Raw genomic sequence first — 24,171 nt, 5'->3', positions numbered from 1 at the left:
CGTTACTAAACTCGTGTTTCATATCGTAGGAAAAATATGTCATAAGGGCATAAGCGGATTGCTCGAGCTACTGTTTGTCCTGGTAATCAATGTGCTAGAAGTTGTAAGTGTGTCTTCTTAGTTTAGAAAAATATCGCACGCACTCGAGTAAAGTTGTTACTTAGAAAAGGCGTGTGTTACTGTGACTAAGTAACCTGTTGGTTAAAGACCGTTTCGTTATACCTTACAGATCAGATCCTTCTAGTTAAAATGACTAACCAGTGTTGGACGCAACTCATAAGATGGATGTGGCCAATTTCAACTACAAGATTGTAAAAATAAGAGTAGGTCAAGAAGCGGTATGCTCGTTTGTGCCTTACCTCTCCGTCGGTACCTCTCGCGGCTTCTGAGCGAGAAGGGGAGGTGTGTGCTGATAGTAATGAATCCTATTTGAGGACTCCCAGAACGTCATTGCCGCCATGCGCGTAATCAGCGTCAAGGTCGAGCGCAGGCTGATGACGTAATGGCGTATTAGCGTGCCGTGCATGTCATGTCGGGAAATGTAGTTTGGTGAGTGTTTTCGATCTTGCTACACTCGACTCTTTACAGATGAGACAGAATGTTCACGGACAATATTGAGCCCTGCCAATTGCGTTGAGTGGTGGCAGTGGCAGTTTAATTATGCCGTGGAATGTATACAGATATAGATTACGATTTAAAGTGTGTTTATCGTAATTGTTTACTGTTAGGAACTGTCCCGGTGAATGGCTCTACAGGTGTATACTAGTTCTAAGGAGAGTCAGACAGGGATGAGCAGGGGATTTGGTCATGATATAACAAATGGCTGTTCTCAAAGACACCTTTGTGCAGATGTGGCCAGTGTAAATATCTCAGAGCGAAGTCCATGGTATCTGATCATTCAGTCCTGAACAATCACTGTGCAATTTATAGACCCATTTCTGCTCCTTTGTAAAAAGGAATTTATGGATGTCTGTGATATGAGATGGAATAAAAGGTTGTTCTAGAAAGTTATTGAGTGTAGCCATGATGTCTTGTAATGTGATGTCTTTGGCTGGCGGGGTCCCTTTGGCTGTGGCATCGTCTGCGGCAGCCCCTTCTGGTTCATTAGGATCAGGCTTGGAATAGGCATATTTATCCAGTCTATTCTGTTGAGCCCCTCTTTGGCCACGGCCCCTCATGATGCCCTGGCCAGGCGTGATGAACGTCTGTTGCGAAGTATCAGCTGGTGGTACTCACCGCCGCCTGCTTGCGCCTCTCAGGGTTGCGTGCGGCCTGTCGGGGTTCCCTCCAACTGTGTGGTGTCGCTTCTTCCAGGTTCAGGGGGTCCAATAATATGCTGCTCGATGGTTGTATCACTTTGGGGCAGTCACTGAGGCTCCTACAACAACCAAGCGCCCGGTGGTATGACAGTTGCTGCCAACGTCTTCGCAGGGCACTCGAATTGGTGGGACAAGGGCTATTCAAGGGATCAGCGTCACCCTCTTGATGTCCTCTACGACCCTAACGGTCCAAATCACGTCTCTCCCCTTTTATTGGCCACAGTGGTCCAAGGGAGCGGGAGCCGGGTTGGTCGGTGCCCTGCGGTCGTGTGTGGAAGGTGCCGCTCCCTTGCTGTGCTCTCACCAGCGTGGCAATACCTCCTGGGCAGGATATGAGAGTGGATGGGCGCCTACACTTCTGTTTTACGCTCGTGCCCGCGCCAGCATGGGTGCCGGGTAGGCCGTCGCCCCCGCTCTCGTTAGCACGACAGTCATCAGCAAGCACGCCCGGAGCAGCCGCAAGCAATATTTGGTGCAGCGGGAAGCTGTACCTTCATTTCCTGCTGAGGAGTGGTCCGGATCTAGGAGGCGGGGGAGGCGACGCACAATCCGGCCCCCCGCTGCGCCGCTGACGTCTGGTGCTCCCGCTGGGTAGGCTCGTACTCTAGTCCCCAGTCTGTCACGCGGTCTCAGGACCCGCATCTAACGTTCCGCAAAGACACTGCCTGCAAATGATCACTGGTCTCTCGTGTAGGAGAGTAGGGTCTGCAATCCTATGATCACCCAGATTTTTTGCTTTTGCTTCATTGGTTTACGACTTTCTCCGGCTGTGGGCCTGCCAATCAGACCCACAGCCTAGCTGTTCTCTCTCGAAATTAACACACATGTACGTTAGGTGCATCCACTAATTGGAACTGGGCCGCCTTGTCAGTCCCTGTCTCAGCATACCACAGGTATCCAGGGCATCGGTGTACCCAGGGCCTACCAGGGGCTGAAGCATGTATTATGCCACCCCTGGAATGGCCGCCCAAATCTGACACAACTGGCTGCACGACAGCTGGGGCCACGTGGTGTAATCACCCGTTGCTGTAGGTGTAGTATTCCTACACCTAAACCCTAAAATGGACACATGGATTCCTATCAGTCACTCCTATAGCAGGCCTTATCAATCCTGAAGGCAGAGTGCAGGGAATCATGTGGGACGGTGCTCTGGCGCGAGCTGAGCCCGTCGACGGCTTGCGGAACCAAGTCCTAATAGCCGTTCCATGGTGACGCGGGCCAACTACTTTTAATGCATTATAATCCTTGCGGTTATTTGCTAACTTTGGCATCGCATCACCTATACATATCGAGTAAGGTGTCATACGAATGGGAATACGAACCCCTCGCCAGTCCTGGTGACGGGGTTAGCATTCCCCCCTTTTAGAGGGACACGACATGGAAGTAACCTTGAACCCCGGTTAAAGTTGACTCAAGCCTCAGCATCACAAAATGGATGCTGCCACCAGACACAAGTCTGACCTCCTGCTGCTGGGGGACCTTCCAGCAAGGGGAGCTTGGACAAAGGGTTTTCCTGTCGAGGGCGGTGTTAGCACCGTCCCAGACAGGGTTTGTGTATCCCAGGTAGGCAGGGCTGAAAGGAAGGTGATTGCAAGTGGCACCCCGGTGCTCACTGTGCATAGCCCGGCTCAAACCAGTTTCGGGGGCACACCAGCCCCTGAGGTGGCGCGAAGCCGGACAAAGGATAGGGGTGTAACCACCCCCCTCCTGGCTCCACCCATAGGTAGAACCTAGTCACGGGCCAGCCCCTTTTCTTAGAATAAAGGTAGGAGCGAGTCCCCTTCCCAAATTGGATAATCAGATAATCGGATAACTCCGAATCACGAACTACTTTCCACGAAAGGAACTCTTGACTATTTCTGAAGACTCTCCCTTGTGGCTAAGGAGTAGCCACCCTGCACCAGCAGGCACCATCTAAGCGCTTGCGGTTTGCTGTAAGTCTCTCCTACGGATCAAGACTGCCCAGCTCGACGAGACCCGAGTACCCTGCCATCTCTGACCTTTTACCTACCTCATCAGCCCAGCTGAGAGTCGTAGGTGTGACGAGACCTGCGGGACCGGTTATCTTCAGAACCTGCACGACGCTTATCTAGCACGCCCACCGAGGGACCCTCGAGTGAGTGCACCTAGGGTTTGAGAAGCCCTAACCCTGAGCAGCTCCAGCATCGAAGTCTGCCTCCCCAGCATCCCCGAGATCTGCGTGGGGGCCCTTCCGCTCCTTGTTGTTCACCGCGTTGTTCAACCACTTGCCGACCGGCTTGTGGCCCTCTTCACGACGCACCACGATTGTTTCATCACTAGTCTGGTTGCTCCAGACTGGCTCTTGCTCCCCTTCAACAGAGGAGTACCACGGACCCTCCTGGTCCACTCCCGACGCCATCTTGACTCCCCCGCTTGGGTTGCCACTGCCAAGATCCGCTGCCCCTGCCTGGGCCCAGCATCATCGACAGCAGACACCTTCGTGGGACAGCTCGCCCTCCATCCTGGTCGCCGCCGCGCCTCCTGGTCCGAGGAACAGCCGAGTCCGACGTCACCCACTCACCTGGTCGAGGTGACTTCAGCCGGTACCCTCCTGGTACCCACACGATCGCTGGCTAGCGGTTGAGAACTGAGTCCCCTCTGCTTTCAGGTTTCCTTCATCACCGATCCAGGCTTGGATCGCTCCGAACATCGTCACTGGTCGCCTGCCAGCAACTTCTTCTTTCAGGCTCCTGAGACTACACGAGGACTCCCGACATCTTGCCGAACTTCACGCAGCCGCAGCCTCCGGGCTAGGTAACTCGAGCATCTCGGTGCTCCATCGCAGGTTCGCTCTACAAGTGTCCAGTTCCTTTTTCGTTTAGTCCCACTGATCGGATCACTCCGGAATCAGTACCTCCAGACTCTAACCATTCGCATTTCACTGTTAGTGTAGATGGTTTCTCGTGCCCCTCGGGCATTTGTGTAAATTGTGCAACTGAAGTATTTTCCTAAGAGTTTTGTAGTGTGCTTAGCTCCCTGACTCATAAAGAGCCAGGGTAGTCTTGTTATAAATAAATATCCTTTTATTTTCATAACAACTTGTGTGGTGTCCTTTCACTTGGTGTTCAAGGGGTATATGTGATGGTAAACAGCTGGCTTAACACGCCCTCTAGAGTTTAGCCTAAAGACTGCTCGTATCCACGCTACTAGGATAGCTGGTCTAAAAGGTTGACTTACAACCAATCATCAATAAGGGTCGTTTGGAATGATACACAGTGATCACTAGAATAGTGAGCACTACATATCAGGCCAACTTCTCACATTGGTGAGCAGCGGTTGGGATTTGAGCTTGCTGTTGTTTTACCACACACGTATCCTAAGAATATCGCAGTGAAAGATCACATAAGTACCCAGGTACATATAACTTAACTTAGAATACTCCGAGTTCTACTGAACCGGCTGTTGTAGTGTAACAGGGCTTAGCACACCCTGACTACAACTCTTAGCAAGGGATCAGTAGGTAAACCCATAGTGTAGGTAGGTGCAACACTTACACCTCACTAGAAAAGCATGTCGATCCACGGAGAGTCTTCGCAGACTCCCTTAGTGGTCAGTGACCCTCCACAGGTCGTGTCACGATATGCAACTCTTAGCTTCAAGGAGATGAGACAACTGTGTGCCTCCAGGAAGCTAAACCAGGGTTCTAACCCTACCATCGCAATACTGATAGGTCTCTTAGAGGCGTACGATGCTAGGAGGTCCTCTAACCCAGGTCCCCCCAGTGCAGATGGGAACATGCCTCCCTTAGAGGGAACCCTCGGTGACCCAGACCTCGACCTCCACACAGAGGAGGAGGACGAGGACGAGTTATCGGGAGACGAGGCAGACAAAGGTCCAGTGGTAGTCGGCAGGCTTACAAGGACCAACTTAAGCAGGCATGAGAATGGAACTGGGGGAGCCCCGGGCCCACGCTCAAGCAGGCTTAACCTTGGGAACGGACGAGCTAGGTCTCTCTCCAGAGGCTCTGGCAGATCGGTTCATACACATGTCTCTCAGGCACCTTCTCAGAGAGGAATGACTTCCCCTCAGAGGAGGGAGCATGAAGCGAAGATGCGGGAGGTCAATCTGAGGATCGAGCGGGAAGAACTTGCCCTCGCCAAAGAAAGACTTGCCTTGGCCCGAGAACAGAAATTAAGTGGGTTAGATCCCGCTGGTGGCAGCATTCTCAATAGAGAGAAAGACAGGGGTATAGACACTAGACACCTGAGTAAAATAGTGCCCCCCTTTAAACAAGGGGACGACATCCACAAGTGGATAACTGCCTTGGAGAGGGCCTGCACTGTCCAGTGCGTCCCCCCAAGTCAGTGGGCAGCTATACTGTGGCTTTCCTTTGAAGGTAAAGGAAGGGACAAGCTCCTCACTACAAGAGCTGAGGATGCTAACAACTACCAAGTCCTGAAGAACACACTGATTGATGGGTTCGGCTTAACCACGGAACAGTACCGGGTGCTGTTCCGGGACACCCAGAAAATTCAGTCTCAGGATTGGGCTGACTTTGTCGATTGTGCCACTAAGGCTTTGGAAGGCTGGTTGCTGGGTAGCAAGGTTACTGATTACACAGGATTGTACAATCTTATCATGCGAGAACAGATTTTAAACAACTGTCAGAACCAATTGTTGCATCAGCACCTTGTCGACTCGGATCTGACCTCTCCCCAAGAATTGGGAAAGAAGGCGGACAGATGGGTCAGAACAAGGGTCAAGCAGAACCAGAATCAGAACCAGGGTGGTCAGAAGAAAGCAGACCAAAAGGGTAACAAGAACGAACAAAATGACCAGAAGTCTTCGACAGGTCCCCAACAAACCAAAGAGGGTGGGGGTCAGGCTTCACAGAAGAAGAAGACTCAAGAAGGCCAGTCAAAAAGGTGGTGCCAATACTGTAAAAGTAAGACTCACTGGTTTAGTGAGTGCACCAAGAAAGGAGGGCAAACTCCTGCCACTGCAGCCCCTAAGGCACCTGCGCCCCCTAGTACAGTCAGCAGTGGTAGTGCGCCTCCCAAGGCATTAGTTGGGTTAACCTTGGGAACCGAGGGGAGTGACGACTTAGTCGGCACGCTCACTCAGGCCGTCCTTGTCTGTACAGGGGATATGGATATGTCCCCTGATGCCAGTCCCAATACTTTGGGCAAATACAGACAGACACCTTTGATTAATGGAAAAGTGGCTCAGGCCTACAGGGACACGTGTGCCAGTGTCACCATGGTGACGCCTAACTTCGTGGACCCTGGACAGATCATGCTAGGTACCAGTTACCTAGTGACCAATGCCAGCAACGTCACTACCAATCACAGTATGGCAGTTGTTGATTTCTCCTGGGGAGGGGTAAGTGGCCCGAAAAAGGTTGTGGTTAGTTCAGACCTCCCCGTAGAATGTCTGTTGGGCAATGATTTGGAAACGTCACAATGGTCAGAAGTGGAGCAGAGGACTCACATGGAAATGTTAGATTTGCCAGCACATGTCCTTGCTGTGACCAGGTCACAGGCCAAAAGATGCCCCACTGAACAGGTGCTGGATCCTGGAAGAACGGACCAGACACCTTCCAAGAAAAGGAGCAGTAAGGGTAAGGCTTCGCCTTCCCCCTTGCCCCAGGTCGTGGATCAAGTCTCCGAGGAGGCTGACCTTAAAGAACTGAGGGAAACTGAGCCGCAAGAGCTTGAACCTGGTCAGGTTGAGTTTCTGGGCTCAGGGGGACCCTCCAGGGAAGACCTGGGGAAGGCACAGTTAGACTGCCCCTCACTTGAACCCCTCAGACAGCAGGCCGCTGCTGAGGCTGCAGGGAACGCCACAGGTACCCACAAAGTGTACTGGGACGATGGACTCCTGTACTCTGAGGCAAGAGACCCCAAACCTGGAGCGACCAGGAGGCTGGTCATCCCCTTGTCTCTGAGAGGTTTCCTTCTCACCTTGGCCCACGAGATTCCCCTTGCAGGTCACTTAGGCCAGAATAAGACTTGGGACAGAATTGTTCCACACTTTCACTGGCCCCACATGTCCGAAGATACGAAGGAGTTTTGCCGCTCCTGTGTCACTTGCCAAGCCAGTGGTAAGTCAGGTGGCACGACAAAGGCCCCCCTCATACCACTACCAGTGGTGGGGGTACCCTTTGAACGAGTGGGGATCGACATTGTCGGACCAATGGAACCCCAGACAGCATCAGGGCACAAGTTTATACTGGTGGTGGTGGACCACGCCACCAGGTATCCTGAAGCTATTCCCCTTAGGACCACTACGGCACCTGTGGTGGCACGGGCCCTACTTGGAGTGTTCTCCAGAGTGGGCTTCCCTAAGGAGGTCGTCTCAGACAGAGGTGCAAACTTCATGTCGGGATATCTGACTGCTATGTGGAAGGAATGTGGTGTCAACTACAAGTTCACCACACCCTATCACCCACAATGCAATGGGCTTGTTGAGAGATTCAACAGGACCCTGAAAGGGATGATTCACGGGCTACCTGAAAAGCTTCGGCGGAGATGGGATGTCCTGATACCCTGTCTCTTGTTCGCCTACAGAGAGGTCCCGCAGAAGGGGGTTGGCTACAGCCCTTTTGAGCTTCTGTTCGGACATCCTGTAAGGGGACCCCTTTGTTTGGTAAAGGAAGGATGGGAGAGACCTCTCAGAAAGCCGGCATCAAACATTGTGGACTATGTGCTCGGTCTCCGCTCGCGGATGGCGGAGTACATGGAAAAGGCGTCTAAAAACCTGGAGGCGAGCCAAGAATTACAGAAAGCTTGGCACGACCAAAAGGCTGTCCTGACTGTGTACCAGCCTGGACAGAAGGTGTGGGTGCTGGAGCCAGTGGCCCCAGCAGCACTCAAAGACAAATGGTCTGGGCCCCACACGATCATTGAGCAAAAGGGAGAGGTCACCTACCTGGTAGACCTGGGAACTCCCCGGAGCCCCCACAGGGTGCTCCATGTAAACAGGCTCAAGGCATATGTCAACAGGGAGGGCATGGGCTTGCTCATGGCCACAGATGAGGGACAGGAGGAGGAGAGTGACCCTCTCCCGGACCTGCTCTCTCAGAACCCTGACGATGGATCAGTAGATGGTGTTGTCTTTTGCGGCAGCCTCTCTGGACATCAACAAGAGGATTGTAAACAGGTTCTTCAATCCTTTCGACATATGTTCTCTCTGACACCCAGTCAGACCAAGTGGTGTACCCACGAGGTCGACACTGGGGACAGTCTGCCCGTAAAGAGTAAAATCTATCGGCAACCTGATCATGTCAGAGACTGCATCAAGACAGAGGTGCAGAAAATGTTGGAGCTGGGAGTCATTGAACCCTCGGACAGCCCCTGGGCTAGTCCCGTAGTGCTCGTGCCGAAACCTCACACCCAGGGCGGTAAGAAAGAGATGAGGTTTTGCGTGGACTACAGAGGTCTCAATGCGGTCACTAAGACCGACGCCCACCCGATACCAAGAGCAGACGAACTTATCGACCGGTTGGCCTCGGCCAACTACTTAAGTACGTTTGACCTGACAGCTGGGTATTGGCAAATCAGGTTAGCTGAGGAGGCCAAGCCCAAAACAGCATTTTCTACCCCGGGTGGGCATTATCAGTTCGTGGTAATGCCCTTTGGTTTGAAAAATGCACCTGCCACCTTCCAAAGGCTGGTGAATCGAGTTCTCACTGGGTTGGACGACTTCTGTGCGGCGTATCTGGACGATATCACTGTCTTTAGCTCCACCTGGGAGGATCACCTGGTCCACCTGAGGAAAGTGTTAGAGGCCCTGCAGAAGGCAGGCCTCACTATCAAGGCCACCAAGTGCCAGATAGGGCAGATACAGGTTGTATACCTGGGCCACCTTGTAGGTGGAGGCCAGGTTCAACCATTGGAGAGCAAAATACAGGCCATCCAGGACTGGGCTCCTCCAACCACCCAGACTCAGGTTCGAGCTTTCTTGGGCCTGACTGGTTATTACCGGAAATTTGTCAGAAATTATGGATCCATTGTGACCCCGCTAAACGACCTGACAAGTAAAAAGATGCCAAAAAAAGTTCAGTGGACAGCAAGCTGTCAGAAGGCATTCGATGACCTAAAGCAGGCCATGTGCACAGCACCTATCCTAAAGAGTCCAGACTACTCCAAACCATTCATTGTCCAAACAGACGCTTCGGAGCTGGGTGTGGGAGCTGTTCTATCGCAACTGAATTTTGATGGTCATGACCAGCCCATAGCTTTTATTAGCAGGAGGCTGACCCCCAGAGAGAAGAATTGGTCAGCTATCGAGAGGGAGGCCTTTGCTGTGGTTTGGGCCCTGAAGAAGTTGAGGCCATACTTGTTTGGCACTCACTTCAAGATTCAGACCGACCATAAGCCCCTCTTGTGGCTAAATCAAATGAAGGGTGAAAACCCCAAACTACTTAGGTGGTCCATTTCCCTACAGGGGATGGACTTCACAGTGGAGCATAGACCTGGCACTGATCATGGCAATGCAGATGGGCTCTCCAGGTATTTCCACTTAGAGCAAGAAGACTCACCTGGTCAAGGTTAGCTTATTGTCCCAAAGTTTGGGGGGGGGTCATGTAGGAGAGTAGGGTCTGCAATCCTATGATCACCCAGATTTTTTGCTTTTGCTTCATTGGTTTACGACTTTCTCCGGCTGTGGGCCTGCCAATCAGACCCACAGCCTAGCTGTTCTCTCTCGAAATTAACACACATGTACGTTAGGTGCATCCACTAATTGGAACTGGGCCGCCTTGTCAGTCCCTGTCTCAGCATACCACAGGTATCCAGGGCATCGGTGTACCCAGGGCCTACCAGGGGCTGAAGCATGTATTATGCCACCCCTGGAATGGCCGCCCAAATCTGACACAACTGGCTGCACGACAGCTGGGGCCACGTGGTGTAATCACCCGTTGCTGTAGGTGTAGTATTCCTACACCTAAACCCTAAAATGGACACATGGATTCCTATCAGTCACTCCTATAGCAGGCCTTATCAATCCTGAAGGCAGAGTGCAGGGAATCATGTGGGACGGTGCTCTGGCGCGAGCTGAGCCCGTCGACGGCTTGCGGAACCAAGTCCTAATAGCCGTTCCATGGTGACGCGGGCCAACTACTTTTAATGCATTATAATCCTTGCGGTTATTTGCTAACTTTGGCATCGCATCACCTATACATATCGAGTAAGGTGTCATACGAATGGGAATACGAACCCCTCGCCAGTCCTGGTGACGGGGTTAGCATTCCCCCCTTTTAGAGGGACACGACATGGAAGTAACCTTGAACCCCGGTTAAAGTTGACTCAAGCCTCAGCATCACAAAATGGATGCTGCCACCAGACACAAGTCTGACCTCCTGCTGCTGGGGGACCTTCCAGCAAGGGGAGCTTGGACAAGGGGTTTTCCTGTCGAGGGCGGTGTTAGCACCGTCCCAGACAGGGTTTGTGTATCCCAGGTAGGCAGGGCTGAAAGGAAGGTGATTGCAAGTGGCACCCCGGTGCTCACTGTGCATAGCCCGGCTCAAACCAGTTTCGGGGGCACACCAGCCCCTGAGCTGGCGCGAAGCCGGACAAAGGATAGGGGTGTAACCACCCCCCTCCTGGCTCCACCCATAGGTAGAACCTAGTCACGGGCCAGCCCCTTTTCTTAGAATAAAGGTAGGAGCGAGTCCCCTTCCCAAATTGGATAATCAGATAATCGGATAACTCCGAATCACGAACTACTTTCCACGAAAGGAACTCTTGACTATTTCTGAAGACTCTCCCTTGTGGCTAAGGAGTAGCCACCCTGCACCAGCAGGCACCATCTAAGCGCTTGCGGTTTGCTGTAAGTCTCTCCTACGGATCAAGACTGCCCAGCTCGACGAGACCCGAGTACCCTGCCATCTCTGACCTTTTACCTACCTCATCAGCCCAGCTGAGAGTCGTAGGTGTGACGAGACCTGCGGGACCGGTTATCTTCAGAACCTGCACGACGCTTATCTAGCACGCCCACCGAGGGACCCTCGAGTGAGTGCACCTAGGGTTTGAGAAGCCCTAACCCTGAGCAGCTCCAGCATCGAAGTCTGCCTCCCCAGCATCCCCGAGATCTGCGTGGGGGCCCTTCCGCTCCTTGTTGTTCACCGCGTTGTTCAACCACTTGCCGACCGGCTTGTGGCCCTCTTCACGACGCACCACGATTGTTTCATCACTAGTCTGGTTGCTCCAGACTGGCTCTTGCTCCCCTTCAACAGAGGAGTACCACGGACCCTCCTGGTCCACTCCCGACGCCATCTTGACTCCCCCGCTTGGGTTGCCACTGCCAAGATCCGCTGCCCCTGCCTGGGCCCAGCATCATCGACAGCAGACACCTTCGTGGGACAGCTCGCCCTCCATCCTGGTCGCCGCCGCGCCTCCTGGTCCGAGGAACAGCCGAGTCCGACGTCACCCACTCACCTGGTCGAGGTGACTTCAGCCGGTACCCTCCTGGTACCCACACGATCGCTGGCTAGCGGTTGAGAACTGAGTCCCCTCTGCTTTCAGGTTTCCTTCATCACCAATCCAGGCTTGGATCGCTCCGAACATCGTCACTGGTCGCCTGCCAGCAACTTCTTCTTTCAGGCTCCTGAGACTACACGAGGACTCCCGACATCTTGCCGAACTTCACGCAGCCGCAGCCTCCGGGCTAGGTAACTCGAGCATCTCGGTGCTCCATCGCAGGTTCGCTCTACAAGTGTCCAGTTCCTTTTTCGTTTAGTCCCACTGATCGGATCACTCCGGAATCAGTACCTCCAGACTCTAACCATTCGCATTTCACTGTTAGTGTAGATGGTTTCTCGTGCCCCTCGGGCATTTGTGTAAATTGTGCAACTGAAGTATTTTCCTAAGAGTTTTGTAGTGTGCTTAGCTCCCTGACTCATAAAGAGCCAGGGTAGTCTTGTTATAAATAAATATCCTTTTATTTTCATAACAACTTGTGTGGTGTCCTTTCACTTGGTGTTCAAGGGGTATATGTGATGGTAAACAGCTGGCTTAACACGCCCTCTAGAGTTTAGCCTAAAGACTGCTCGTATCCACGCTACTAGGATAGCTGGTCTAAAAGGTTGACTTACAACCAATCATCAATAAGGGTCGTTTGGAATGATACACAGTGATCACTAGAATAGTGAGCACTACATATCAGGCCAACTTCTCACATCTCGGCTTAATCTTCGGGCACCGCTGGGGTTCCGACGTCTTTTCCAGCAGTTCCTGGCAAATTGTGGGCACGGATGACTATACGGATACTAATTGCGGCCTCCGGGGGTCTGGAGCTCACCTAAGCTGCGGCCATCTTCGTTGGCTGCAAGCCACGCCCCCCAACATCAGCATTGTCTCACAAAAAGTGGGGGGTGACCATACAAAAAGGGGCACTTACCTACAATAATTTATTGCATCGGGCAGTATTTACTATTGCAAATACATAATGATTCTGGGGCAAACTCAAAAATATCAGAATATTTGAAACCTCTTCTGAATTGCTTTTTAAACCTATAGCTTTTTGTGTAGTTTATTTGAGAAATATGTTGTTAAATGCACCACATTCCTTTCTAGTTTAAAAAATATACCCCAAATAGAGCCTTTTGGTGGTCCCTCCAACTCCCTTCAGGAGGTCTGGCATCACCCACTTAATACAATACCTATCAGTTATTAATGCCCCATCACCCCATTTTAAAATGTCACCAGCCGCCACTGACAAAGAGGTTTGGGTTAATAGTTTGTTCCTGCCTTGGGGAAAGAATTTGAGTTACCTGACATCTCTTCAAAGAATTTCATTGGTGAAACTATAGACATGGTGGGTTTCAGAGAATTGTTATTTAGATTTAAAAACAACGTTTATTTAAAAAAGTGCACGTTCACCAGTGACCATCTTGGTGCTGAATTACAGATATTTTTTATATGTATATTAAAAACAGAGGCAGTATGTAGTTTGTATGTTTTAGAAACAGGCAGCTAACTTCTGGTTTGGGAAGACCAGAGTGACCTAGGTATGATTTTAAATCCCAGCAGTCCTGAATCTGTACTACCTATTCAGCCTTACGAAAAGTATGTTTGAAATCTCATCCCAAAGTCTTCTCTGGGAAAATTGGGAGACTAAGTGGGTTCTTGTGCAACATCATTATGAGAAAAGATATGATTCCCTCAAGGTCAGGAATATACCCATAAATATTAGAGATGAGGTTTCAAAGGAGTTATGCAATCTATAAGCTGCAGGTATTTTAGAATGGGTGGAGTCCTCAGACTGGGTTTCTCCTTTGGTAGTGGCACGAAGTGCCAATGGCAAATTCAGTTTGTGCATTGGCTTGAGGGACCTTAATTGAAATATCTCAAGGGACTCATTTCTTCTGACAAAAATCAACAAAATGCTATCCTACCAAGGGCATCAAATGGCTTACCTCTACCGACCTTTCTGCAGCATAACAACAAGCTCAGCTGCACCTAGAGAGCAAGAATCGTACTGCATTCATTACACTGTTTGAATGTTTGCGTTTTGTAAGGGTATCATTTGGTCTCGGCGGCTGTGGTTCAGAGACGTATGCATAAATTATTTAAAGGTATTGAAAAATTGATATTTTCGAAAATGACATTTTGGTGGTGGGCAAGACCAACTCAGAACATGATTCAAACTTGCCAAAGTTTTGAGTATTTTTGAGAAGGAGGGCCTAACTGCAGAATAATGTAAATCCAAATTTGAAAGGAGAAGTGTTACTTATCTGTGTCATGAGGTTCGTTGTGAGGAAACAGTACTAAGAAGGAGTTAGTGCAGGAAATAAGGAACTGCCCTGCCCCCAAAAGCAAGGATGCTGTGAGAGCATTTGTGGGTCATGCAGGGTGTTAGCCACAATTTGTCAAACATTTCTCTTGCAAGATGTATCACATACAAAGTGTTTGAAAAAGTCTCACACTTACAAGGATTTGATTCAAAACGAAGGAGTATTGTCACTTCTGAGGCAAGTGGTAAAATTGTTGGTGCAGTATTAACGCAGTTCAACAGTACTGGAAAGGAGAGTATTATCACTTTGCTTCGCACTCACAGACTCACACAGAAGAAATATATTCTACTATTGACCAAGAAGCTATTGCATGCATATGGGTTCTGGGGCATTAGAGGCAATATATATGGGGCATGTGATCCTATGGGGTGACCATAAACCGCTGACTAAAGTCCTTTCAATAAAGGGGTTGTACAGCGCCTATCCACGTATTGCTTGCATGTCTGTGAAATTGTTGGAATATAATATTGAAGTGCAGTATATGCCAGAGGTAAAGAAAGACTAGCGTATTTCCTTAGTCGGTTAGCCTTCCCTCTGAAGAATGCACCCAAAGATGATTTAAGAAATGTGTGTGCAGTGAATGACAGAATCATAATTGAGGACATTACCTGTGAAGAGTGATGTGATGCTCAAGATAAGGATTTGGTTCTAAAAGAAGTATATAAAATGGTTGTTGAGGGTTGGCCGTAGAAGAAGTCAATACATAAAATTGACATGCCTTCTGGGAATTGAAACATGAATTGCCGATTGAAAATAACAATATCATGAGGAATGGGAATGTAACTCCATCTGAAAGTCTAAGAAATAAGACATTGGATATGTATCAGGAAGAGCACTAAAGAAGTCTCAAAACTAAAAGTGGTTTGGATATGGCAATTGAGAAGAAAGTTAGGGAGTACGTTATTTGCGATAACTCTGACAAATCTCACACCAACTTAAGACCACTATTATGCCCCATTAGCAGTCACAGTGTGCCATTAAAGTGAATATGTATTGATGTTACGGGACCAGTTCATGAAAGTGATGAACAGAAATATCTCATTGTCATAATGGACTATTTCTCAAAATTACCAGAAATTGAGATTGTACATAAAGCTGAGTCTATTTCTATACTGAAACTTCTAGACAAAGTACTTCTGAAGGCGGGGTTACTGCAAGTCTTTGTCATTGATAATGGTCCACAATACCTGTCCAAAATCTTTTAAAGGATTTTGAAAAGGAATGGTATTGTGCATAAAACTACTTCAGTATACCATCCTGCTGGGAATAGTGTATTGGAACGGTTAAATAGAGATACTAAGGGAATGATTCAGCTGGCCAAGAACAAAGTTATTGTGAAAGAAGGAGTTATTACACATTTGTGGGCCGTTGTGTTCCTTGTTTTTCTACTAGTTGTCGTCCATTTGAGCTTATGAGAGGTAGAAACCATTGTTGAAGGACAACCTGGGCTTGATACCTAAATCTAGGGAGGTAGATTGGTCACCTGAAGTAGTCGGGCAGAGATTAGCATATGCCAATGCAATTTACAAAGCAATCATGATCGTAAACGTAACAGCAAGGCTGTAAGCATAAATGTAGGGGGTTAGGTCAGGTTAGGAAAATGCGGTATTTTAAAGAAGACCGAAAGCAAATTCACACAACCATTAAAAGTTGAGAAGGTGTTCTGAAATTAATTCTGTACTCCTTGGTGATGGCAAGATATGGCAACTGCGTTGTATTTCTCTGTGTAAGAGGAAGGATGGCCCAGAAGGCTCCAATCATTTATTGGACAACTATATCAAATTAATAAAATCAGGTTTGATTGGGTCTTGGATAACTATGCAATTACCAATACTCATACACATAGTAATGTGCAGAAAAAGGTTGATCCTCATGATGCTAGTGAAGAACTGGATGGAAATGACGGCAAGGTTGTTAACAACCCAGTTCCCGGACTAAAAGGTATGGAAGGTTTGTGACTAATGATTAATTAATAAATTATGAGTAATAATTGTGTGTGATTAATTGTCACATACATCTGTAGCACTAAGTGTTCATTATTATTATTTTTTTATTTTAGACAGTGACAGTTCATTTTAACATGTCATTGTGGTATTGTGTTATATATATTTTTTTCTGTCCTTACTCTCTTTCATCAAATATTATTTTGTTTGATAAGTTAAGGTGTGTTCTCAGGATATGGGAGGAGGATGTGTTGTTATGCAGGTTTTTGCACCAATAATCGTGTACCTTGGAGAATACAATCCTGTGTGTGTGTGTGATATGATATAATATTCTACATCAGAGTATCTGTAATTGAAATGAAATGAAATACCAGTATTTGTAAAGCGCACAGCTACCTCCGAAGTGGTGTCCCGGCGCTGGGGGCCCTCGGGAAGATTAAGCAAGCTATTGCCCAGAGTCACATGGTGCTGGGCTAACCTGACACCGGCGCCGGGGATCGAACTGTGATCCCCATAGTCCGGAGTCAGGCACCCTGGCCGCTGCGCCACACCTCTTCCATTAATTTACAAAGTACTGCTCCAAATACTACTTCTATTCTACTATTACTGTCATCCCAAATACGCCTACTGAAACTGCTTCATGTGTTACTATTATCTTACTCCAGTTTCTGAGTCTTGTGCTGTTATGTTATATGAGTTTTACATTTACTCCAGTGACTACTGGCACCACTAATGTTACCTCTGGTGCTATTATTGCTACTGCTCCGACTTATAAATGCTATTACTATTACCAATACCACTATAACTGCCATTAATGCTACAATTGTAATAATGCAACTACTACAACTGTGGCTACTACTATCAGTTGTAGTATTACGGTCAGTGTTATCAGTGTTATAACAATAGCACTTGCAGTATTAGTAGTAACTTAAAAACAACAGAAGAGTAACTATTATATATAAAAAATGGGACAGCACAAGGAAAGACGTATTTCTTTAAAAGAACCCTCACTCACCAACCTGGTTGGTGACATGCTTCATCATTGGATTCCCACCAGAGAGGCCGAATGCCTCCCTGGTGTGCTACAACGCCTGAGTTACAGCGGAGCGGGTTCTTTTTGTGCAAGGATGTGAGTGTGGTGAGTATTGTGAATTTAAAAGGTGGCTGGTTTTTACCAGAACTAATTTTAATGGTGGAAAAACCGGCGACCGTTAAAAAAGGGGTGACGGACGTTAACTGGCTGGTTAGGTTGACCAGGACCGTCCGATTTTATAAACTAAGTGATAGAAAAGGGTCAACATATTTCAGCTTATCTATGCATATTCGCTAAGCATTCATCAGGACCGAGAAAGTCCCATGGCGGCATGCGCTCGCTATGGCACACCCTAACCAATGGAACTGTGTGAACGGTAAAACTCACGGTTCTACCAGTTGTGCCTCCTGAGATTTCCTAGGCCACTAAACTCTGAAAGATAAATAAACATGACACACATAGAATATGTACAATACAATCAGTGGTCAATTCTTTCATTTCTATCCAAAGGGTATTGGTAAATTTTGGCAAACCCGTGCTAAGTAAGGAAAGCGTTTATAAATTGTGACAACACTAGTATCCTTATCTATGGCATCCATGTCCAATCAATGCAACCACTCCGTAAATAAAGCTCATCCTTTTTTAACGGGGGGTCCAAACTAGAGAAGAACATACTGTAGTATATTCTGCCTTTTTGATGAAGGTGATTACGCGCATAATTTACGTGTATATAGAGTGTGTAATATAATCAGTACTATTGGTCCTCAGTAAATCGTGCTCCTTAAAAACATACACAAGCATAAAAAGCGCTATGCTGGCGGGTAAAAGCGCAAGGGCATATGTATGTAAATGATACAGGACGCGACTAGCATGGAAAACATGGCAGCTTACATAGAGATTGGGCTCGTTATGCGTCATGGGTCCGGGAGGGTGGATCGGTATGCTGATAGGATCTAAGACAAAAGGAGCCAAAACGTAAGTATCAAGTAATGGAACATGAGTACAAAGGGAACCGGTACTGGACCCCCAGTAAACTTACTTCTATGCTCACATACTCCCGCAGGGCACCTAACACTATCCTCCTCGGCCCGAATGTTGCCGCATAGCGGCAGTGACGAATAGAAATGCTTACTTGGCGCTCACGTGACACTGGCGGAGCGCGTATGACGCGTTACGTCCGGGTTACGATGTGGTAACAACTAGACTGCGCGGAAGTAAAGGTAATGGACTAAACTTTATTAGTCAATCTCAAGAACAGAATTTGCAAAACCCAATTAAGTTCAGTGGGAGCAAATGCTAGATAGTCAGTCTCGGTAAACAAATTTTTTAAAAACATCAAATTCAGTGTAATGCGATGTTATTTTTGAACTCTGTTTCATCTGGAACAGAATTAAGCGTCAAACAAACGTGTTAGTGATGGAGACAGCTCTATTGTTAATGTACTTATCGTGGTATAGCGCAGGCACTACTAACAGATAAATTAACAATCATTTTGCCTGTGGAAGTTTGAAATATGGCTGAAACGCCAATTCTGGTTTGAATTGCAAATAAACCAATACAGATTTGGGTGGGGGTTTGTTGGTGCAATACATTCCGAAAGATCTTGATCCCTAATTAAAAGGATGTACTAGAGATATGAATAGCGCTGTTCAGAAAGGAAATGGTCGTTAGTCTTTAGCGTTTAAGAACTGTGCCCCCTGGGATATAATCCACCGCTGTTCTTCTTCAAAGAGCGTCTGGTGGTTGTTTGAACCTACATAAGGCTGTTCGATAATAGTCCAACTCAGATTGTTCGTAGTATGATTGAGCAGTAAGAAATGTTCTGTGAGTTTTGTGGTGCTCTTGCAACAGCAAATGTTGCTCCGATGTTCACAAATCCGTTGTTTTATTTTCCGTGCTGTCATTTCCACATACCTGAGGCCACAAGGGCATGTGATCAGGTATATCACGTTGGTGGAGTTACAGTTCGTGTGGGACCTTTGCACCCATTGTTTGACGGGTTCCAGTGATAGTTGTTTTGTAGTGGAAGTTAAGTGACAAATACTGCACGGCCCACAGGGGAAGTGTCCCGTTACTGGGGGAAGGCCCCATGCACTTTGGATCGTCCTGTCAGCATTCTTGTCCGATTTTCTAGGGCGTGTGTGCACAAGTGTGTCCTTAATGCTCCTTGCTCTTTTATAGGAGAACAAAGGTTTCTCCCAAATGTGGTTGTTGCTCTCCAGGATTTTCCAATGTTTCCTGATAGATTTACTAACAGCATTGGAAGCTGTGTTGTACGTAGTCACGCACGTCAGAAGTGGAGTCTCGGTAGTTTTTGCCGGGTTTTCTTATAGTAGTGCATCCCTATTTTGATTCCTAGCCCTCTTACAGCTTTTTTTGAGAATCTTATCCGGGTAGCCTCGATTCTTCAACTTGACTGTAAGGTCTTCAGCCTGTCTTTTGAAGTCCATGACCTCACTGCAGTTGCGTCTAAGCCGTAGGTATTGGCCAAAGGTGAGATTCTCCCGCAAAGGGCGAGGGTTGTAGCCGGAGAAGTGGAGAAGGTTGTTCTTAGCCATAGGTTTATGATGCGTCCTGGTCCGGAATTGGTTACCAACTTTGGTAATAACCACATCGAGAAAGACTATCTCGTCTTCTTTGTGAGAATGCGTAAACTTGAGGTTGGGGTCACATGTGTTAACCCAATCGAAAAACTCCAAGAGTAAATTTTCGGTGCCTTGCCAAATGATCAGCACGTCATCTATGTATCTTCTCCAAAAAGATACATAGGGTGCATAAGGGTTCCTTGCTGACAAAATGTGTTTGCACTCAAAGTCAAAAACGCACAGCCCAGCCACACTCGGGGCAAAGGTGCTGCCCAATCAGGGTGCCCGTCGACTATAGGTATAGCTCTCCTTGATATTCAAAAAAGTTCTTCTTGAGTGCAAGGGTAGCGTATGAAACCACAAACTCCTTAGGTGTGACGAAATCCCATGCGGTTGACTCTAAAGTCACCTTGATGACTTCAATGGTATCATTCTGTGGTATACAGGTATAGAAGTTTTCTATGTCCATTGTGACTAGGAATGATGTTTCATCTGTAATCACAATATCCTGTAATAGTTTTAGTAGTAACACCAGTGACGGAACCACAGATGGTATTAGTAATGCTTGTAGTTGTCACAGTGCTTGTAGCAGTACTAATAGAGGTAAATGTAGTAGTAGGAGGGTTAAGTTTAAGTGAGATCTGTAAATAGTAGCTAAATAGGTAGAACTAGAAGTCGTACCAGCAGTTATATTTGTAGTCATACAGCTAGTACTAATAGTGAGACCATTATTTGTAGTGTCATGCCATGTTTGAAGTATCATCAATACTGATAGTAACTCTCATCATAGCATTCAGTAGTATATAAACAACACTAATAGGTATGGTGTTTGAGGAACAGGTCTGCCTGGCGAATGTCGTTTGGGTAGAGGCAGGATTGGCAAGTACATATTGATGGGGAGGGGGTATGATCACAGGTACACAGTCTATTACAGGTAGGGACAGGAAAACCAGGTATGTGAGTTTACTGGTGAAAAGTTAAAAAAATGCAATCTTTTACCTTTACCCCCATGTCGCTGTAATGTATTTGCAAAGTTTACTTGGGGGACACCATAAAGATCAAAAATGCTTGTTAAAAGTTAAACATAAGTAGAATGGAAAGTTTATGAATGTGAAATCCAGCAGAAGTTACATATTATTTTTAAAGCATTGGATTTTTGTTTGTAAAATGCAGACTTTTTAAATCTGAAGGCCTTTTCTCCAGGTTCCCGCCGTAAAGTAGTTAAAGGATTTATTAAGGCCTTTATTAAGCCATCACTTGTCTAACAAAACACTAAACAATCGTGCTTCTAATGTTGTTTTCTGTTCCAACTATACCTTATGTTTTTTTTTTTTACCCAGCCACGGATTTATAGCTCAATAAATGTCTCAGACTTGCAAAATATTTCTCAGCCGCAAGTTCCTGAAGCAGTACTGGAAACACAAATGCTTCAATCTCAAGTCGATAACCAGAAACAATGCCTATTGCCTTGCAAGAAGTCACTCTCTGTTACTTTTGGGCATCCTGTTAAGAATGCGTGGAAAGCAAGGCAGACGTCCTCTTCCTGCAGCTCTCCTGCACATGCCACTCATGAAGAATTGAAGCTTGTTCAATGAACTACATCTTGGGCAAAACTAATGCAGCTGTATGGTATGGTAAAAATAGGTCAGAGGACAGCACAGTATATGAGCTTTAAGTAATTCTGTGTTTTTTCAAACAGGTCAAAATGATTTAACAAGTGTGTCTGTTGACTAGAATATACCGTAACGAGTCTCCGTAAAATTCACTGTTTTACTCTCAAAAGCAAAAAGCATAAGGCATTTGATCATAGTACTGCATCCTGCGAAAATGATAGTGTCTTGAAAACATCGTTTTTGAAAGTGATAGGTTTTCTTTGATGTTAAAAGTGCTTATATCTTTTATTTTGTTCTATTTCATTAAATGTTTACATATTTCTACCCGACAGTGCTACAATTAATGGCTTTAAATGATGGGAAGAACGACACTATTGAACCTTTCCACAGTTTAGATTCAGTAGAAGTGGGTACACACTTTCAGACCAATACACAAAGATACATGCTTGAAACAGACATGAACAACAGCCAAATACGAGAAAGGAAGTGCTAAATCCAGGGAGCCATCAATTGAATTTCCTCCAAAGCTGGGATACTATGGGGGAGGTCTTTCCTCCAGTTTGTCCTCCTCTAGATCTTGCACTTCCTTCAGACACTGGAGGGTCTTCCATTACCACCAAGCGTGAAATGAAGAATAAGACCTTTGAGTAGAGGTAGGTGGTAACAGGGCGTTTTCCAAAAATCAGCAGATGCCATGTGTGCCAACCTCTCGGTTATCTACCTCATTCAGAGGTGGTGGAAGTGCTTTGTTTTTTGTTGAGGTTGGAGTCTTTGCTGGCTTCACAAAAGACCTCTGGCTAAATGGCATCAGAATGCCAACACCGTTTAGGTAGTTGCTTCCAGTGGTGTTTTTCGCTGCCATGGACTACCATGTAAGACATTACATGTAAAAGACAACAATGTCCTGCATGCACTAGGAGAAAGCTATCAATCCTTAAAAGTCAATGCTTTTTTGTTTTTCAAGAATAAATCCTTGCCTTTTTAATAAAAAAACATTTGACTTGGCATTAACAGTTTCACAGAACATGGCTCTCGCAGTATTGTAAGAAGCCTTTTAATTAAAAAACATCTGACTTGGCATTAACAGTTTCACAGAACTTGGCTCTCGCAGTATTGTAAGAAGCATATTCACGTAAAATCTCAGCCAGGACCATAGAGAAGTCTAGGTAGGGCAGATTGCCATCAGGTCGGCAAAGAACTTTACTCTCAGCGTCTTGGTGACTCATATCTAAATGGCTCACTAAGTATTTTAAGAGTTCTGGAGAGTAGGTCTTTAGCAGATGCTCAACAGACTACCCACCGAAGTGGCTTTAAAGCCCAGTCCCCAGCTAGCTCAGGCCCATGGGACATTGCTTTCTATAATGTTGGGGAACTTGTGAAAAAGATTATTTTTCAAATTTGAATGCAGGTTCAGTTGCTACTTTTGATTCATTATAATAAAGTAGGAATGCCAAAGTAGTCATTGGGATGAAGCAGATGGCAGTACATCTGTATACCTCAAAAAAAGGTGGGATGAGAATTTTTGCTGAGCTTCTAGTCCAAAGATCCTAAGAGAGAGGTATGAGAACGTTGTTGCGGAAAGTTCATGAATTGGCATAGCCCAACTATATTGCATGTGTTCTCCAGCATTGGATCTTTCATAGATTCACATGCTTGAATCATTCCCCGTCATTGAAGTGGGAGTTCCAGAGTACATATAAAGCAGTAATTAGTAACCTTAACACTACATTTAATGGAGAAAAAACATTAACCTTAAAAGCTCGTCCTAGTCACTAGGAAAGGTCCAAAGTTCAGCCAGTCAGACGACAGCACCCTTTAGAGTCCTCACCACAGAGAATCCAGGTTCTCAGATTTTCTACCGCACATCTTGTGAAGGGAGTCTCCCTGAGCTATGCTCAGTATTACTATTTCTGGCTTACTTGACGTGATTTCTGTGTTAAGCTGAGACTACATTTGGACAATCCTCACAGAAAGTGCATCTACTGCCTTCACTCTGACCACCAGGTGAGAGATTGTAAATTCTGTAGAAATTTCTCACAGAAGATTTTGAGGGATAGAGAGGACAGACTTCTTCTGTGGTTACAGAGGTTAAAAAACAAGGAAAACCCCCTGTCAAATGACGATACCTCTCTCAAGACTTTCACCTGAAAAAAGAGAGCAAGTGATGTGGAGCTTTTATCTCCAAAAGCTTCTAAGGTAATAAAAAGGCAGCACCATTCATATATGGCTTGTGATCAACCTTCCACCTCTAGGAAGGAGTTTTGCTCTCATAAGAGACATTCATTGCCCTCTACACCTTCTGCTGCTACCACTAAAGGCAAAACAGCTTCAAAATCACTACCAGAGACGATTTTGTTACCTCAAAAGCTGAAGACGGATATTCCATCTACAAAACCGTCGCCGATGCCCTCGTCAGCGGCAGCCTCCATCGTCACTATAACTATGACCACTTCAACTTTTTCATCTCCGCCGTCTAAGTTAATCATATCATCTTCAATGTCTCTGTCGACCATAGTTTCTGTGAAGGTGAGACCTTCTGTCGACATCAACATCGTCAAAGAAGACGTCGACGAAAACATACAAAACATCATTGTTGACTGATGTGGCCTCATTGGCGGTAGGCTCGTCGTCAGAGGATTTGTCGATCAGTCTCACATCACCGCTACAGTTGTCGAAAGCCCTCAAGCGCAAGAGTGTATTGTCAATGGTGGCTCCCTCATCGGACCCGATATCATCAACAGCAGAATTGCAACAACGGGCATCAACGACGCCCAAGACGTCGACAGACGTTTCATCAGCAGATGCTCCGTAGACGGGTGCCCCGTTGACGGTTGTTTTGTCAACGATTGTCCCGTCGTCGGGTGGCCCGTTGACGGTTGCTTCGTCAACGATACTTGTCACTGCACATCGAATTCCATCTA

General features: G+C 46.9%; 1 protein-coding gene across 1 annotated transcript in view; it reads left to right on the top strand.

The window, feature by feature from the left end:
* The window catches only part of EFCAB8 (EF-hand calcium binding domain 8), a 3,172,177-nt gene extending 3,150,945 nt beyond the window's left edge, over window positions 1-21,232 (top strand). Inside the window, exon 26 of the mRNA XM_085615170.1 lies at window positions 20,978-21,232. Within this exon, the coding sequence (XP_085471296.1) occupies window positions 20,978-21,232 (255 nt within the window). The remainder of the gene's footprint in view (window positions 1-20,977) is intronic.
* The last annotated feature ends 2,939 nt before the right edge of the window (window positions 21,233-24,171 follow it).

This window comes from Triturus cristatus, chromosome 7, assembly GCF_964204655.1.
Source record: "Triturus cristatus chromosome 7, aTriCri1.1, whole genome shotgun sequence".
Taxonomy (NCBI): domain Eukaryota; kingdom Metazoa; phylum Chordata; class Amphibia; order Caudata; family Salamandridae; genus Triturus; species Triturus cristatus.
Note: the sequence above shows the minus strand (reverse complement) of the source record. Positions and strands in the feature narration are given on the sequence as shown.